The following is a 19115-nucleotide window of genomic DNA, read 5'->3' on the forward strand; positions in this document are numbered from 1 at the left end:
TGGGTTGGAACATGATGGTTTTCCTGGGGCTTGTGTCCCCAACATACTGAGTGCCCTGAGGTAACACCAGGACCCAGGCTTTCTAGAGCTGCTCTTTTAGTGGGGAAGCCCGTGGGCTGGCCCTAGGATGGCCCATTGCCTTAGACCCGATGGCCCTGTTTTGCTTCTCCAGTACGACCCCCTCGTGCCCGTGTCAGCCTCCATAGAACTCATCCTGGTGGAGGACGTGAAGGTGAGCCCAGAGGAGGTGACCATCTACAACCACCCCAGTGTGCAGGTACAGAGTCCTTTCCCTGTTACTGTGACGCCTGGGCGTGGCCCACGTGGTGGGGGTGGTGGGGGCTCACCTCTGACACCCAGGCTGACCCCTCCTTGCAGGCGGAGCTGCACATCAGAGAAGGCTCGGGCTTCTTCTTCCTCAACACCAGCACCACGGACGTCATCAAGGTGGTCTACCAGGAGGCCAGGGGCGTGGCCACGGTGAGTGTGGGTCCTGTCCGCACGCTCCTTGCAATTCCTCCTTCGGGTGGCCTCGGGTGTAACAGAGTGGTTACTTCCAAAGTAGGTGCTTAATCGCACCAGATGCAATTGGTGAGGCCTTTTGAGTCTGTAGTTCATTGCTTGTGAAACTCTCGTCATTTGTGAGCTACCTTTGTGACTTCCGTTCCACGTCTATAAACTGCCCACGCTATTAGTGAACTAGCGGTTTCCTGTCAGTCTTTTAATTAAAACATGATATATAAGCAGCAGTGTGACAGTGATAAGGAAGGCTGCTTTTGAAAGGTGTGTCAGCTTTTTCTGTTTTTCCCTATATCTTTCTTGACCTGCTCCCTGTTCTGGCAAATACCGACTCAGCTGTGCCCGCGGTGTGGAAGGATTTAGGGTTCTGCTTTTGTCAGGAGTTGCACCCTTAGTTTCCCCGCCATGTTTCTATGTAGGCTGCCTGACTTTTTTTTTAAATATATTTTTTAAAGGTTTGTTTATGTATTTTAGAGAGAGAGAGAAAGTGCTGGGGGGAGGGGCAGAAGGAGAGGGAAAGAGAATCCCAAGCAGACTCGACTCTGTGCTGTGCTTCGAGCCCAGTGCAGGGCTGGATCCCATGACCCTGAGATCACGACCTGAGCCAAAACCAAGAGTCAGACGCCCAACCGACTGTGCCACCCAGGCTCCCCGAGGCTGGCTGACTGCTTTTATGTAGTTGTTTGTGCTTAGCCATTCTCTCTTTGTAGAGGATTTCAGTTATCCAGATCTTTTTGTTTTTTAAAAACAGCACTACAGTTATAGCAAAGAGTAAAAGCAAACAAACACCAAAACCCTAAATGTCCGCATATGTACACAAGGAGTTATTTTGCAGTCACGCAAACAGAACTTTCTCCAAAGCAAACGTACTATGGAATGTATTGAACCATAAATGCAGGCAGCCACGAACAAAGACACGGCACCCAAGCGGTACCATTAAACTGCAGCTCTGCCGTGGCTCTTGGACTGCTCCGAAGTCCATTTCTCTGTTTGCACTCGCTGACCGTCTTGACACAGGGAGTCACTGTTATTTGCCTCTGGAGTGGCCAGGTGTAAAGGACATGAGGGTCACAAGCAGGGTTTCCCGGGATGGGGAACATACCTGGAGGTGCTGTGCCACGTGGCCCTGATGTTTACTTTCAGTGTCAGAGAGTAGTAGGGAGTGGTGGGGACCATGGCAGAGTAGAAAGCAGAGACTGTTTCTGAGGGACAGCCACCGAGTGCCTCCAGGTGGCTTTTGTTTAATTTTAATTTTTAAAATTTATTTTTCAAAAGGTTTTATTTATTTCTTTATTTTGAGAGAGAGAACACATGCATGCAAGTGCTGGGGGAGGGGCAGAAGGTGAGGGAGAGACTCTCCCAGCATGGAGTGGCAGACTCCATGCTGAACTTAGAGCCCGACTCGGGGTTTGATCCCATGATCATCACCTGACCTGGGCCAAAACCAACAGTCAGACGCTTCACCAGCTGAACCACCCAGATGTCCCCCACCCCGCCTTTTGTTTTGTTTTTTGTTGTTGTTTTTAAAGATTTTATTTATTTGAGAGAGAGAGAGAGAGACAGAGCATAAGCAGGGGGGAGGGAAAAGGAAGAAGCAAACTTCCACCTAGTAGGGAGCCCTATGTGGGTCTTGATCCCAGGACCCCAAGATCAAGATCTGAGCCAAACGCAGACGCTCAACCAACTGCGGCCTCCAGGCACCCCGTCTTTTATTATTTTTAATACCAGCTTTATTGTGGTATAATTCGCATGCCATAGACCTTGCCTATTTCAAGAGTAAGGTCAGTTGGTGGTGTTTAGTCACTAGTAGACACGTGCAGTCAGGACCACGGACAGTTCTAGAGCATTTTCATCCCCTCAGAAAGAAACCCCTGTACACTCTATCTGTGCCCTCCCTGTTCTCATTCACACACAGAGACAAAAGAGCATTGGATTTTGTCAAATGCTTTTTCTATGTCTCTTGAAATACTGATGTGGTGTTTGTTTTTTATCCTATTGATATGATGTGTTGCATTAATTGCCTTTCAGACGTTAAACCAACCTTGCATTTCTGGGGCGAATGCTACTTGATCATGATACGGAATTCTTTTTACATGTAACGAGATTCTGTTTGTTAATATTTCGTTGAGTTTATACTCACAGCCCTAAGAGGTACTGGTCTGTGCTTTTCTGTCCTGTGATGTCTTCAGCCGGTGTGGGTATCCAGGTAACATCAGCCTCACAGAATGACTTAGCAGTGTTGTTTCTTAGTTTTGGTAGAGTTTATGTGGCATTGGTATGAAGTGCTCTTAAATATTGGGTAGAATTAACCAGTGAAGCCATCGGGACATGATCTTTTCTTCTGGGGCAGGTTTTTGATAACTAATTCCATCTCTTTATGTGTTACAGGTCTATTCACACTGTTTCTTTTTGAGTCCATAGCTTGGGTCTTTATAGGGCAGAATGCCCTTTTTAGGACAATTCAGGTTTTTTGCTTTCGGGGTGTTTGTTCTGTTTTCACATTTACATCCCTCCAGTGATTGACCTTGGTCTCTACCTGGCTGTGGAGAGGCTTTCTTTCAGTTCCGTCCCTTGGTGAGGAGGCATGTCATAATACTCCTGTTTTCTCAGAGGCAGAGTCTCAGCAGACTGAACCCCTTAGGTGTGTCGCCGTAAATCAGAGCAAGAAAACACTGTCTCTCGCCACCTGGGAACAAATGTGTGTTGTTAGAGGCAGCAGGAGGGTTGCTAGAAGTCTGAGATCAGAGGAAACTGTCTCCAGAGTATTTTTGTTCCCTTTATAAAAGAATGGATAGTTCCCTGGCCATCCCTCCTGCCATGTAAATGAGCATTCACTGTCACATCCTTCATATTAAAAGGAAAAGCCCGAGTCGTAAATAATTCTGACCACTTGAGATGTGCCTCGCTTTGCTTTACTTCTGGAGATTAAAAAAAGAACTCCCTTGTTATCAGCAGGGCACCTGGGTGGCTCAGTCAGTTAAGGGTCTGCCTTATGGCTTGGGCCATGATCCCAGGGTTCTGGGATCGAGCCCCGTGTCAGGCTCCCTGCTCCGTGGAGAGTCTGCTTCTCCCTCTCCCTCTGCCCCTCTCTGCCACTGGTGCTGTCTCTCTCACGCTGTCTCTCACACACATAAATGAATAATATCTTTAAAAAAAAGTCCCTGTTATCAAGAAAAGGGAAGCCTCGAGTTCAGAAAAAATGGGTACAGTGCCAACAAAACTTGGAGACCCCTTTAGTCACATTTAACTTGCCTCTTATCTTTTGAATAAGCCCAGAACGTAGACCTGCAGCCAGAGAGAGAATTCTCCTCAAAGAACAAGAGCTTCTCAGAGCCTGTGTTGGACTCGGCTGCCCCTATAGGTAGTGAGTCCCCCATCTCTGGAGGCAGCCAAACAGGAGGTGGGACACTTGTCTGGAAGACTCGAGATGGGATTTCAACATCAGAGCCAAGTTTCCCCAGGAGACCTCGAGTGCCTATATAGTCCCACAGTACTAGGTTTACCCCCATGCTGTCCCTGTCAGCAGCAGAAGCGAGGCTTCTCCAGTCAAGACAAGTAATGATGTTCCCATTCTAAGAGGGTCCCAGGAGAGCCCCAGCAGTTCTCTCTTGGTTGTAAGCGAGCCCTTGCTCATGTGTCTCATCCAGCCCTGGTTCCTGTGGGGTGGGACAGAGCGCCCAGGACAGGCACGACCCCCAGGACGAGCCTAGCACTGTGGAAAGCACCACAGCGTCCCATGTGGCAGGCCCCACGAGGTGTTCTGGGGGGCACCTTGACCCTTGGGGTCTCTGCTTCCTGTCGGCTCAGGCCTGGCAAAGACCCTTGCCCCTCAAAGGTAGAGCTTAGGCTCCGGTCCCCTCTGCCTCTTCTGTAACCTGCCGGAGGGGTTTTTCATGGAGCGTTGACAATCGGTGACAGTTGTTTCTGAAGGACGTTTACACATTTTCTTTGGCATTTTCCAGCTGCTAATTAGCAACATTCTCGTTCCCCTTAATCACAGAGACGAGAAAGCCCACAGCAGTTCTTCAATTAGCTCACAGAAGATGTTTCTTTCTTTCCTATTGATACACATTCAGGATGCAAGAATGGCTCCTGGGTGTGCTTCGGCTTCTGAGCGTCTGCGGAAGGGAGCTGTCACGCTCACACACCAGGGCCATTGTGAAGGCTCTTCTGGCCACACAATGGAGGGCCGTGCGTGGCTGTGCTGAATTCTTACATCCCCCTCCCCCGCCACAAAACTCCCTGCGAGTGGCCTTTAGTTCATTTCTGGCTGGCATGCCCCTAGGAGTGCTTACCTGACTGAAACTTACGGTTCCTTTTTTCTCACCCATTCTTTCCATTTCAAATCAAGTCCTCTACGCAGAACCCACGTAACTAGAAGGGGAGGCAGGGGTGGGGGGCATGACCTACTGTGTGCCATGCACTTCTTACCTTTAAAGTAATGCATTCATTCTGCAAAGATTGGTGATGCTCCAGGTGCTGGGAGTTGGTGGGGAACAAATCACGAGCCACATTGTCTCTGTATCCTCCCTCAGTCCTGTGAGGCCTAGCCAAGCACGGCGACCTTGTATATTCAAGGAGTGTTTCTGGAGGCAAGAGGGGTTGGGTAGCAGGTGGCAACCGTGGGCTTTGAACTCGGGTGTGTGTCCTGCTTTTCCCCCAAGAATGACCCGAGGACAGAGGTACCTGTCCCAGTCCTGGATGGATTTTCATCCAGCATCCAAGCCAGGGCTCTTCCCCCTGCCTGTGACTTTCCTGTGTTCATGGTCACCACCTACAGGTCTCAAGGACATGCCCTGACCACCGCCCCCTACCCCATGCCATTGACAAGCACTCTCTAGTAGGAAATGGGAGCTGATGACTCCTGGGACGTTTGGACATATTTATAGGGTCCTTCCTCTTCTATAAACACCACCCATCAGAGGACAAGCCTGAAGCGTGTGGGGGCCCAGGGAAGCAAGGAGCTGAGCCGGTGCAGGCGGCATCTCAGGGGCTGGACGGATACGCGGGGACATCCACAGCATCAGCCCACTCGCAGGCGGAGCTGCCTCTGGCTCCACTAGCAGGGTCTTAATGAGCAGTAATGCATTCATCGTCTCCGAAGAGATGACAGGACTCTCCTCTCGGCTCAGTATGCGCTGAAGTTCTCAGGTGGCACCTTCAACACCTAGAGATGAGAATTCGCTCTGGGCCTGGAGTGTCCCCTCCTCCTCCCCTCCATACGCAGTGCCCCCGGATGCCAGTCAAGAAGCAGGTGGACCCAAAACGCCTGGAGAGGCAGACAGGCACAGTCTAGAGTTAGTAGTGATGCTGGTCCCCTCGCGGCCAGTAGAGGCCCGGCAGACACCCTCCCTTCCCCAAGAGGAGCCTGTCTCACAGGTGGCCCAGCAGAGCTCGCCCTTGACGCCTTGCTCAGCAGGGGCAAGGGGAGTGGCTGTGTGTGGTGGGGGGACAGCTTGATGCTGCCCTCTGCGTCCGTCATCCGGAAGGCATCCAGACGTCCAGCCTCTGGGAAGTCAAGTGGAAGACGAATTGATTTCCGCTCGCCTTTTTGTCAGTGTTTAAAATGCGCAAAATGGTCCTTTTGAAGGGGGAGGGGAGAGCTAGGAAAAGCCCTCCGTGCCTTTACCTGCGAGGGTCCATCTGCCGCCAGTGCAACATGTAATTTCTCAGCGCCGTGAAGGACGCACCGGCCCCTGACAGCAACGAGTTCTGCAGGAGGATTAGATTGAAGCCTTGAATTAGGTTTTCGAAGATAGCTCTAGTTTCTCTCTTGAATTTTTAAATGCGTTCACAGTAAGGGGAAAGGAATAAGCTGGGGTGAATCATCCCTGGCAAAAGGGGAGGACTGGTGCTTCCCAGACCCCACTCCTCAGCCCGTATTTCGTACCAGACTCGGGCGGCGGTGGCTCAAATTGCCGAGGCATCCCTCCAGGATACGACCATGATTTCCACTCTGGGATCTTTGTTAATCGACTTTAAGTCATTGTGCAAAAGAACTTGGGCTCACCTCCTTGGGGCTGGTGTGCCCTTGAGCTCAATGATACTGCCGGAGGTTCCAGCGTGGCCAAGCTTGCTAGTCCTCCACGCCCCCAGCTCACTGTGGGCTCAGGCCTCCGTCTTAGCCCTGGCCTTTTCCTGGCCTTTTCCTGTTCTGCCCTCCTCCCTTGCCCATGGTTCCATTTTGGTTGCTGCGGGCATCTCGCTCTGGCAGAGTGTGGTAGAAGGAGCCCTGAACTGGGAGCTCAGGCACCTGGGTTTCCTTCTCAGTGTTGCCCCTTCAAGGCTCGGTTCCCACCCTGTGTGGGCCTCAGTTTCCCCCATATGTGCACTGAAGGAGTTGGACCGCAATCAGCACTTCCCAAAGAGATGAGGGTACATGGGTTTGCAGACTTTTTTTTTCCCCCTAAAATTTCTAGTTCTTCACAAAGCTAATATTAAAGCTAAGCAGACAGATTAGAATACCAGGCTTCTTTGCCATCACTACAGTAACCTAGAGCTGTGACCCTGGGTCTTGGTCTGATCAATACATGTTTATTGGGGACTGAGACTGTGCCAGATGCTAGGCCCAGCCCTGAGAGAGGCTGGTGAGAAGACAGCCTAGGGGAGGATGGACACTAGACCGTGGTCTCTGTCACAGCCTAATTATAAGCAATAAAACTGCACCAGGAAAAGTGAGCAGCAGTAGCAAAGAAGCCTTAGCTGGCTAATTGGGGAAGACTTTCCTCGGAAGGATGCTTGAGCAGAAGCCTGAAGGATGAGGAGGAGCCAGCAGGTAAAGATGGGTGCAGGGAATAAAGCCCTAGGTTGTTAAGATGGGCTACGTAGCCCTGAGGCAGACAGGCCCTAGCTGCCTTTGAGGACCAGAGCAGAACAGTGGCTAGAGCCTGATGGCGGTGAGGGAGCAGGTTTTGTAGTGACATTAGAGCCCTGGGCAAGGGCCAGCCTCATGCCAGCTTCTTCCAGGACGTATGAAGGATTTGGACTCACTTTCTGGGCCACCTTCAAAGGGTTTTAACCTGGATATGATGTGATCACATTTGGCTGTCTCCTTTGGTTCAGAAACCTGCTTTTCTTCCCCCCACAGGTTCTTAATACTGACATTGTAGCTTTCCAAACACTGAATCCCTGTAAACCGCCCCTCTCCCCGCTCCCTGCCAAATGACTCTACCAGCACAAACTGCAGCCAGCAAAGCCAGGGCCAGACAGGGATGGGAAACCACCCTCTGGACCGAGCCACCAGCTCCGTAGCTTACCCCCCACCTGCGCAGCCCCCCGACCACCCCGTTGAGATACATGCCTAAGCAATACAACATACCACTGTGGGCACGTGGGCAGCGTGAGATAGTGATTATGGCGCAGTTTGTCTGGGGAGAGATGCTTCTGAATGTGGGATCCGTGAAGCAGATAGGGAAAGAGGGAGGTTTAAAATGGGGGGGGGGGGTCTTTGCAGCGAAGACTGGAACACAGTCACTCGGGTGTGTCCCTCCACTCAGAATGTTCCCATGGTCCCTACTTCAAACACGGCTAAGGCAGACATGAATGTCGGGATGAATGAGACTCACCGAGCGAATATTTGAGACTGTGGTGGCCTCTGTGGTCTGTTTACAGGTTCTGAGATTCTTTGGGGTCGAATGAGGACCCCCAAGTGAGGGTTTCGTTCAGAAAGGAGCTATGTCACATATATATGGCACAGTCTTCTATTACCGAAGCTGTAGAGGCAGGTGGCGTGCACTGGAGACGTGAAATCCTGGGTTGGTGCCCTTGTGTGTGTCTGTGGCCTCTGACTGCCCTGCTTTGAGCAGCTTCCATTTTTGTGAATCTTACCAAGTTGAAGTAAATGTTCTTCTTCAAGATCCACCCTGGTTCTATCATGTTATAATTTCAAGCCCTTCGCCTGGCTGGCAGTGGGGGCTCAAAACGAGGAGTAGGCAGGACAGTAGCTGGGTTAGGATTTTCCTTGTCTGCTGCTTCTGTGTCCTGGCCTGGAGGCCTCCTGGAGGTGGTGTCTCATGGGTGATGGGCTGATGCCACAAGCAGCTGTCGGACTGAGCACCACCCCCCACCCTTGCAGGTGCATCCTTTGCTCCCAGGCATGTCGACCATCATGATCCATGACCTGTGCCTAGCCTTCCCAGCCCCAGCAAAGGTGGATGTGTACGTCTCAGACATTCAGGAGCTCTACGTCCGCGTGGTGGATAAGGTCAGTAGCGACTTCCTAACAGGGCCCGCCGCTGCTGGTTCACAAAGATGGGGAGAGTGTCGAGGCTGCAGGAATTACTTTCCTTATGCCCTTTGCTCTTTCTTCTGGTTTCTGGGTCCCTCTACCCACCTCCTGAGTTGTTTGGAGCTTCTAGAGCTGTCTTGCCTCCATCCCTCCTTGTGCACAATGTGGAGGGACCTCTGAGTTTAGACTTTCACGCCAGTTTACGTCAGGAAAGTTCAGCTGTAAGTCCTGCCCGAAGTTGTCTCCTCCTTAGCCCCGACGTGGAAATGCCTGTCCTCTAGCTGATGTAGGTTACTAGCCTACAGTAAGCAAGGCTTACACCCTGCTGATGGTGAATTTCTCCCTGGTGTGGGGGTTATGGATTCTTGGGAATTTTAGTGGCAAATGAGTAAAACACACCTCTGCTAAGTGCTTTTGGGAAAGGAATACATGACAGATCTGGGCTTTTCTTGAATGCCAACGAGAGTTTATATTGCTCCAAATACCTGAAGGAGCTATGGCCGGGCTTACAGAGGGTCACTGTCTGGTTCCGAGGTTCCTGACCGGAGAGAATGGTTAGTAATTAAAATGTTTGAGCAGCTTACGGTACCCCAAAAGCCTCTTATGTAACCTCAGATATTCCTCCGGTCCTATTTCCTCATCAGACTTTGGTTTACTTCACTAAGCATGTCTGACGCTCTGTATGCCAAGGTTCTTATTGTATACGCTGCCAGGTGTGAGCAGTTTGGTCAATGACCATTATTGAACGCCTACTGTATGTCATCCTGGCTGCATCTTATCACTCTAACTAGCTTCTTAGCTCTTTAAGAGTGGGGAGTGTAATTGATGAATCTGAGTATCCCCAAAGCCCCCTGTATACAGGAAGCACTTAATTGATGTTCATTTGTTGATTGGCCTGTTATCTGGAGCTCAGCCTGGGCCGGTGGGTTTGAGGTTAGCAGCGCTTCAGCAGAAAGCCTTGGAGTGCCCCCAGTGCTAGGATTAGTCACTCAAAGGCTACCCTGAGTCTCTGTCCCCACGATGCAGGTGGAGATTGGGAAGACGGTCAAGGCCTATGTCCGCGTGCTAGACTTTCACAAGAAGCCTTTCCTGGCCAAATACTTCGCCTTCATGGACCTGAAGCTCCGAGCGGCTTCTCAGATCATCACGTTGGTGTGAGTCCTCCCAGGCGTCCCAGAAAGCCATCTCAGGGATAGCACTGGCAGGTTGAGGGGAGAAGTCCCAGCCCTTCCCTCTGTTCCAGGGCCCTCGACGAAGCCCTTGACAACTACACGGCCACGTTCCGCGTCCACGGTGTGGCCATTGGCCAGACCAGTCTCACTGCGACAGTGACGGATAAAGCTGGACAGCGAATCAACTCGGCCTCCCAGCAGATCGAGGTAAAACTAGGCCTCCTACCGCCATGTGGGATCCGTCCATCCCTCGCCGCCTGTACACATGGAGTGGGAAACATGTCGTTTTTGCAACAGGCTTGGAGTTCTAGGGGTCATTCAGGAAGCCGCTGTGGAGAAACCATATTAAAATCTCTGCCCTGCCGTGTCCTCTGACTCAAAGGGAGCCCTCCCCAGTCCCCAGGAAGGCAGCACCACAGGGAGGGGCCTGAGGAACTCCAATCTCCCTCTGGGACGTGGGGGGCAGGATGTCTCTCAGGGGAGAGCCACTTGTCAGGGAGGGCACAATACTCTGTAAAGCCTTAAGTGCCAGAAAGGAGTAGCTGGGCAGGAGCTGTGGGCCGATTAGGCTCACATCTAGAAGCTCATCTTGACCCATGCTCCCAACCAGGGGCTCCTGTCATGGCAGCTCCCAGAGCAAGTGGGGGTGTCAGGGGTCATCTCCATGTGTGACTTAGGACTGTCTTGTGGCCTTAGGTGTTTCACAGGAGCCTCCCAGTCCCCAGGGGCCAAGGCAGCCATGGCTCCAAATTCAAGTCCAAGTTTCTCCCTCAGTGGCAGTGCCGAAATGCGTGCCTTCCTGCTGGCATCCTCCACAGGCCTGTCCACGCAGCAGCTGGCAGGCTTTCTGTTAAACGGTTCTGAAGCCGGCAGTTGTGGTTTGTGCCTCTGGATTTGAGGGCTCCTTTCTGGTGACGGAGAATTCATTTCTGCCTATAAATAGCACAACACCACGGAGACTAATCCTCATGCACAAAGCAGCCCCTTGGCCAACTGGGCTCTGTGCTCCCGTCTGGGTTCCTCCTGCACTCCTGCTAGGCGGGGGCCAGGGAGTGGGGACCAGGCAGGAGGAGGATGTCAGGCCTTCCGTGGTGCAGAGAGACAAGGGCATCCTTGTCCCTGACCCCCCCCCCAGCCCCTCTTCCTTCATCTGAGAATTTTGAGAGCATTGGAGAACTGTCCCCAGGCAATTTATCAGTAGAAATTGGAGAAATGCTGTGCAAGGGGGAAAACCTTGAAGGCAGCGGAATGTGAACGTTGCCATGTATCGGAATCCCCTGGAAGACTTGTTAAAACACAAATTTCAGGGACAGTCCCCTTGCCATTCTGATTCCATAGATCGGGGTGGGCTGGAGAATGGGTATTTCTAATAGATCTCAGGTAATGCTGATATGGCTGGCCAGGGGACCATGAGGTAAGAGCCTTATAGGAAGGTTTCATGTGAGAAAGATGAGTTTATTTTCATGGGGCTTTGGGTCTGGTGAAACGAAGCATAGTTGCAAACAGCAGAACTTGCCCCCGGGAACCACAGATCTTCAGGCCCCAGACAGGCTGAGATCCTGGGGAGGGGAGCTCAGGCTCTTCCTGAGCTCGGCAGGACCCAGGTCCACCCCAGTCCCCCTCCCAGAGCCGAGACGTCCAGGAGACACATGTCCCTCTCCCTGAATACGTTCAGGGTGGATTCTGCCCAGCCGAGTGCGCTCAGAACACAATGGCCCCCTTCTCTCTTGTGTTTCCACATGCAGGTCTTTCCCCCATTTAGGTTGATACCGAGGAAGGTGACGCTGATCATCGGGGCCATGATGCAGGTAGGAGCCGAAGGCTGCATGCTTGCCCACACCCAACCTGTGGCCCCTGCCTGGCTCTAGGCACGCGTCCCGCCCCCACCCTGGGCGTCAGGAGGCTAAGATGGAGAGCTGGGGTGTGTCGGCGCCCTTGCCTCCAAGGATGAGACCCGGGGGCTGACTGGGCACTGCTGCTTCTCCCTGCTCCAGATCACCTCCGAGGGCGGCCCGCAGCCCCAGTCCAATATCCTCTTCTCCATCAGTAACGAGAGCGTTGCCGTGGTGAACAGCGCGGGGCTGGTGCGGGGGCTGGCTGTCGGCAACGGCACTGTGTCTGGGGTCGTGCAGGCTGTGGACGCTGAGACTGGCAAGCTTGTCATCGTGTCTCAGGTAACGTACGTGGGGTCCTCTGGTCATGGGGGCTCCTGAAGCCTCTAGTTGTGGGGTGCACTTCTCCCCCCAGCAGCTGGCACGCCAGTCAGCCATGATGGCAAGGAGGTCTGTTCACTGGGGTCGGGCTCCGGTCCCAAGGACCCCCCCGCCCCGAAGGTCCTGCAGAAGGTCCTGCTTCTGCCCTCTGAGTCCACAGCCCCTCTCTGCCATCTGCCCTCCACCAGGGCCAGCCTGGGCAACCTGGGGACCTCTTCTCCAGACTGAGTCTCCCTAGCTGCCTTTTTTTTTTTTTTTTAAGATTTTATTTATTTATTTGACAGACAGATCACAAGTAGGCAGAGGCAGACAGAGAGGGAGGAGGAAGCAGGCTCCCCGCTGAGCAGAGAGCCTGATTGGGGGCTCAATCCCAGGACCCTGAGATCATGATCTGAGCCAAAGGCAGAGGCTTTAACCCACTGAGCCACCCAGGCACCCCTCCCTAGCTGCTTCTTAAAGGACAGGGTCTCCAATGCTGTCCCTGCCCTGGGGACATTCCCGGGCACGATGGTGGTAGCAGCTATGACAGTGGTCTCTGCACTGGGCACTTTACCCTTAACTCCTTTAGCTCCCCTGGCATCCCTGCCCCCGGACATTTGCTGCCACCCAGTTTCCCTATGATGGGCCTAAGGAAGAGCTAGGGGCCCAAGGCTTGGGGACATTCAGATGGAAGAGAAGGGTACTGTCGCCTCCGACATGCTTTGTGGCTTACGGTGTGGGTTTTCAGGGGTGTGCGTAGCTTGGCTCCTACTGTAAGCATGGACAATTGGACATCAGTAAGATTTCAGAACCAGACTTGTATTTTCAGGAAAAAAGGAAAACCTGAATCATGCACTAGTCACTTTTGCTCCACTGGAGGTTAAGTTATTCCCCTAGCTTCTTGGCTGGACTCGGGGACATTTACGAAGTGCTTTTCTGGATTAGCGGAATGTGAAGGCTCAGCTAGGGGAGTCTTCCCCATAGTGGGGGTTCTTCCTGCCCCCAATCAGCGGCCCTGACTCCGGGTGGGAGAAAGTTGGTTTCTTTTTTCTTTCTTTATTTTTTTTTCTTTTAAGTAAGCTTCACACCCAGTGTGGGGCTTGAACTCATGACTTTGAGATCAAGAGTCGCACGCTCCACCAACTGAGCCAGCCAGGCGCCCTGGACATTGGTTTCTAAGTCTGATCGTGTTCCTTGTTTCCCGGGGGTGGGCACCTCACTGGGCTCCTCGGGGGAGATGGGAGATGGTCTCCATGTGCTGAGGGCTTGAGTTCTCCCTGACATCCTGTGATCATGGTGACTTGCGGAAGCGTCTGCTCTAATAAGACCATGGACAGCCTTTTCAGAACCCCATCTCCTGGTTCCTTGTCTGGCATTAGGGGCTCCCTGGAAGGTGTCCGTGAGCTCCCCTGAGTTCACCACATCTGAACACAGGGCACCCAGGGGAGCTGGTGTGCGTACCATCCTGGCGAAGGGGAGGCTGATGCATCCTCCTTCCCCGAGGCTGACTTTGATCCGACATTGAGTTCATTGATTTACTCCCTTTTGCCGGAGTTTCAACAAGAGACTCTTTTGCCAGAGTCTCTGCAAGGATTGTGCTTAAACCACAAAGTCTTTTTGAATCATGGAGGTAGATGCCCTGATTCTACCTATCGATTTTATAAGGACGACAAGAAAGCCTTGGGAATGTGAATCGGTCCTGTGGCATATAGCTGGATTCAGAGAGACGTCCTGGAGAATAAGATGAAGGACCAACGAGGCGATGCTTTTTTTTCTCCCCTCTTCTAAAGAAAGGATTGCGGCTTCGGGAACAAGTTTATTTTTCTCCTCCTGAGGGCCCAGGTGTCTGAAGTGGTAGCTGGCTGTGACTTCAGCTGGAGGGGCAGACAGCCATGCAGTTCCCTCCCAGCCACTTCTCTTCCTGGTCTGACCTCGCTGGGCCACCTCTCTCTGTGTCTCCCATCTGGCGGGTCAGGAGAGGAGCTGGGGAAGGTCCTGGTGCCCCCGGCAGCGGGAGAGGCTGGGCCATCAGTGCCAGCTGAGAGCCGTCTTCTTGACCCCAGGCAGGTGGGGGCTCGGCTGAGGCCCATGTATCCACAGAGTATGTGGGAGCTCAGAAGCTCCCAGTTCCATCTGTCCAAACCAGGTCGCTGATGCAGCACCCGTGGCCAGGGTGTGGGCCGGAACTAGCAGGAGACCAGGCTGTGAAAAGGACAAAGGGAAGGAAGGGAATGGATATTTATTGAGTACCTGCTAAATGCCAGGCCTTAGTCCAGATCACAAGACACAGGAGGTGGGCCCTGTATGAGTCAATGCAAAAAAGGCTTACAGGTTTTAGTAGCCTGGGTTTAGCAAGAGTCAGTAGCACTATAAAGAAACTTAATAAAGTCAATCTTTTTTTTTTTTTAAGATTTTATTTACTAACTTGAGAGACAGAGCATGAGTAGGGGAAAGAGCAAAGGGAAAAGCAGGCTCCCCGCTGAGCTGGGAGCCTGACGCAGGGCTCCATCCCAGGGTCCTGGGATCATGACCTGTGCCAAAGGCAGATGCTTAACTGACTGAGCTACCCAGGCGCCCCTAAAATTAATTTTTGACCAGATTAATTCGAGTGTAGACTTTAGGATGAAAGAGCCTATACAGTCTGCTCTAGCCAGATTCTGTGTCCTGCCTTTGTCACGGTACCCTGTGACTTACGACACTTACAGAGAGACACATGCCAGATTTGGGGTTGGGAGACTCTGGAATCCTGTCCCGTGAGGGCCACCCAGAAGAGCCAACCCCAGTCACTGCCCCCAAGTCCCTGAAGTGCTGACCTGGAGCAGCTGGCTCAGATAGGCCTCTTAAACTCCGAGGCCCAGGGTAGGACCCCCCCAGGGAACAGGAAAAACAGCAGCCAGATCTCTGGGGGGTGAGCCACCCACAAAGCCAGGCTGCGTCGGGAAGAGGAGCAGGTGCTGGAGATCTTATGAGGGCCTCCTGGCCTGCAGGACCCTAAGCTGGCCTTGACAAGACCCGCCTTCCCTGGAGGGGTCCCTTCGTGTGACACCTGTTGCTAGCCCCCAGTCCCTCCTGCAGCCAGCCTGAACTCCCAAAGCCCTTCTCCTAGGACCTCGTGGAGGTGGAAGTGCTGCTTCTCCAGGCGGTGAGGATCCGAGCCCCCATCACTCGCATGAGGACAGGAACCCAGGTGAGGCGGGAAGCTCTCCGGCCCCTCCCATCCGTGCTGGCTGTCTGAGCAGCCTCCTGGCGGGTCTTGGGCTCTGAGTTCTGGTTCGGGATGAGCTTGGCAGAGTCATGCCTAGGTCGCTATTCCCTCTCCCATTCAGCAGGCCCCCCAACAGTCCATGGGTTCAGCTCTAGCTTGAGGAGCCTTCCCCGTATTTCCTGCTCCAGGTCCCTTGTGTTTTCTCCAGCACGAACACTGAGGGACACCTGTGCCCTGCCCCACCCCCCCGGAGTCTGCCAGCTTCCCACACCTAGAATAGCACCTGGCACATAATAGGAGCTCACGCTTGTATGGCGGGTGCCCTGCTCCACGCTTTCTGTGCAGTGATTCGGTCAGTGTTTGTTAACAACCCATGAGGTTGCCCCTCATGTCATCTCTCCATTATAGATGAGGAAATGAACACACATAGAAAGCTTATGGCCTGGGCCCTAGGTCACACGGCTAGTAAGTGCTAGAACTGGCAGCCTGGCACGGAGTCGGCTCTCAGCTTTTGGCAGTATTCCTCCACGTGTTTTCCCTGGCGAGCACTCAGAAACTGCAGTTCCCACCCGTGCCCATCCCCCACTCAGAACCTGCAGTTCCCACCCGTGCCCATCCCCCACCCAGAACCTGCAGTTCCCACCCGTGCCCATCCCCCACCCAGAACCTGCAGTTCCCACCCATGCCCATCCCCCTGTGTGCGGGGACCCCCGGCTAGGTTGAGAGAAAAGAGCAGAGGCAGGGACCCCAGGGCAGAATGAGCTGTGCCATCTGGGAGGCTGTCGGCACCCTGGAGCTCCGGGGGGATGGGGTGGTCACATCACGAAGAAGGGGGGTCGGTCAGCCAAGATGAGACACTGTTCACAGCCTAAGAAGGACCGTGCACGGAGGGGCTTGTTCTGTCTTTCATTTGATCATTGGCTGTTCCACCCGCCCCTCCTGCATCTGCACTGGGCCCATCTCTGGTGAAGGAAGAATGGGGCACAGGTCCAATGGCATGAAGGAGACAGGCAGCCCTGGGGCTCTGGGGGCCCCTCTCGGCAGCGGGACTCCGGTGGTCATGGGCCTGACTTCTCTCCTGCAGATGCCTGTTTATATCACCGGGATCACCAACAATCAGAACCCTTTCTCCTTTGGCAATGCTGTGCCAGGCCTGACCTTCCACTGGTCTGTCACCAAGCGGGACATCCTGGACATCCGGGGGCGACACCATGAGGTAACTACCCACCCGGGGCCCCCTCCCCGCACGTGAGCCAGTGTCCGGAGCAGGAAGGTCTCTCCTCATATTTCTGCCCGTGAGGTCTGCACCCTCCCTCCCAGGCTGCCGCTGGCCCCATTCTCTCTCTCAAGACTCGTCGGGACAGTTTCTTGCAAATGCTGCCACCACACCACCCTCCCATAGTGTCTTTCCTCCACTCCCAGTCCTCTCATGTCCAGGAATCTGGGCTCCTAGCTCTCCCTCCTCGTAGCCCTTTCCACTTGAAGCACACGCTGCTAAGCGCTACGGACAGGCTTCATAGTAGCCAACTTCAGAAGGCAGCAACAATGGCAGGCTGTGGGGAGGCTGCAGAAGTTCCAGAACATCACAGAGTCTGGGTCAGGGTCCCTAGTCTGTAACTTCTCACCTCTCTGAGGTGATGCCAGGCAGCCCTGGGGCTTTTTCCAGATTTTTCCCTGAGGACAAACTCCCCTCCCCTTAGCCCTTCCTAGGGGGACCTTGGCCTTTCCTCAAACCTCAGAGCTGGAAGAGAAGGTACTGGCCCCCCTGTTTGTGCTGACTGGAGCCCACCTAAGGGAAGGGACTTGGCGTATGTCAGCCAGTGCACCAGTGGGGAAATGGGACAGGGAGCCAGCCCCGGTGACTCTGGTCTGCCACCCCCAGTGCGCTGTGCTCATGCAGGGCCCAAGTAGGGGTTGGTTTGGGGAGGTTTCTTCTTGCCTTATCTGTGCACAACAGGGAGGGGGTGGTTGGGAGGGTCCTGTCCCCAGGACCAGCTGTCAGGGGTACCAGGGCCCTAGGCCCTTCCTGAGAACGCGTTTGGTGTCTGTCCCAGGCTTCGCTACAGCTGCCGTCACAGTACAACTTTGCCATGAACGTGCACGGCCGGGTGAAAGGCAGGACTGGGCTGAGGGTGGTGGTCAAGGCTCTGGACCCCGCTGCTGGGCAGCTGCACGGCCTCGCCAAAGAACTCACCGATGAGATCCAAATCCAGGTAAAGGGTGGGGGGACAGGAGCCACCATTAGAGGGAAAGCCAGTGCGCCCGCCCCTGCCCCCCTGACCCAGGGCCATTCGGGCCCACATGAGCCCTGCTACCACCCCCACACCTGATGGCTTTGCGGTCTTCCAGGAGTATATAAGGTGCCGTGGGAGCCCAGAGTCGAGGCTTCCCTGGGCCAGCAGGACGGGGGCGGGCGGCTGGCAGGCCAGGTGGCAGGAACGGTGTGTACAGAGTCCTACAGGTCTGAAATAGCTCGGTGTATTCCCCAAATAGCAGATAATGCTATGCTTGGTGTTGGAGGCACCTTCGTGGTAGGAAGAAGCTGGAAAATTGTGAGGCATTCATTGAATTGTCTGTTTATTTCACAAATACTCAGCACTTAACGGAGGCAGACTTGCCTTTCTCCACTTCCCAGTGTTGTCTCCCCTGGGAGGTGCTCCCATGAAGTCCGCGGGGGCTGCTGCTTGAGGACGAGCCTGTGGCCCAAGGGGGAAGGGGTCCAAGTGTCCCCTCCAGGTTGTGGTGAATGGGCGGTGGGCCCAGAAAGGCCTAGAGGGCTGTGCTGTGTGGACGGCCTGGGATGGCCCTTCTCCCTCCCGGGGCTCGACACCCGTATTTCTGTCTCCGGCCTGCCCTCCTACTTCCCCTGTCCTTCGGGGACCTTGTGAAACCAGGGAGGCAACGAGTTGCTTCCGAAGAGCATTTTTAGCTTCAGAGGGCCCCGTTCTACTCATCTGGGACTCATAACCTCTGGGTCCCCCTAAATTGCAAAGAAAAGCTGAAAGTGGTCCCTAAATATCATGAGGAAAGAAACAGATTCAAGCCCCCTCATGTCTGGTGCCTCTCATGGGATTAGATAGGGCTTTGCAGCTTCCACATTGTGTGACCTCACGTGAGTCACTTAATAGCTTTGTGCCTCGGTTTCCCGAGCTGACAGCTGGAGGCTTGAGTACCTCAGAAACTTCAACATGCTGGATCCAGCTGACAGATGTATTTGCTTTGGCTCATGCAGCGCTCTGAAACAATTTTTATTTGTTGCCAGCATTTAAAAATAGGAAGATGTTGTCTAAAAACCCAGTAGACAGCTTGTCCTGAAGATTCGGTGTCTTGGCACACGGCAGAATCAGCAGGTGATGAGAAGCAGCCTCCCCTCGGTGGAGCCAGCCTCACCGCTCCTCCTCGTCCCCCGGGTGGTGAGGCCACGGGTCCATCACTGTTGACCCTGGTACTCGCACTGTTGCTTTCCTGACAGTTGAGTTAACAGGAAAGTAAGATCCCTCTCACAGCCTCCCCTCCCTCCAAAGAGGGGCAACAAAGAACATGCATGTAAGAAAAGCAGGAGGAAACCTATTTATAATTATGTCTCCCAGCCCGTGCATGTGTCCAAGTCAGAACCGGTGCTCTACGCTGGGTACCCTCTGCCCAGTGCAGGGACCCCCCCCCACCCGACATCAGAACCCCATCTTGCTCCCAGAGACGATTTATCAGTCACCATTTAGGAAGCACTGCTCCCATTGCCACATGAGGCCCGCAGCTATTTGAGACCAACATGGCGAGGATTATTGCTTTTAGACCCATTT

The 19115-nt window shown here is 53.6% G+C and overlaps 1 protein-coding gene across 1 annotated transcript in view; it reads left to right on the forward strand.

Annotated features, from left to right (window-relative positions):
* Positions 1–19115, forward strand: part of NUP210 (nucleoporin 210) — a 104804-nt gene that overhangs the window by 65880 nt on the left and 19809 nt on the right. The window contains exons 19-28 of the mRNA XM_045990659.1: positions 173–277; positions 379–480; positions 8594–8722; positions 9773–9900; positions 9990–10125; positions 11664–11726; positions 11913–12092; positions 15217–15297; positions 16400–16531; positions 17370–17528. Coding sequence (XP_045846615.1) covers positions 173–277; positions 379–480; positions 8594–8722; positions 9773–9900; positions 9990–10125; positions 11664–11726; positions 11913–12092; positions 15217–15297; positions 16400–16531; positions 17370–17528 — 1215 coding nt within the window. The remainder of the gene's footprint in view (positions 1–172; positions 278–378; positions 481–8593; positions 8723–9772; positions 9901–9989; positions 10126–11663; positions 11727–11912; positions 12093–15216; positions 15298–16399; positions 16532–17369; positions 17529–19115) is intronic.

This window comes from Meles meles, chromosome 20 (genome assembly GCF_922984935.1).
Source record: "Meles meles chromosome 20, mMelMel3.1 paternal haplotype, whole genome shotgun sequence".
NCBI lineage: Eukaryota > Metazoa > Chordata > Mammalia > Carnivora > Mustelidae > Meles > Meles meles.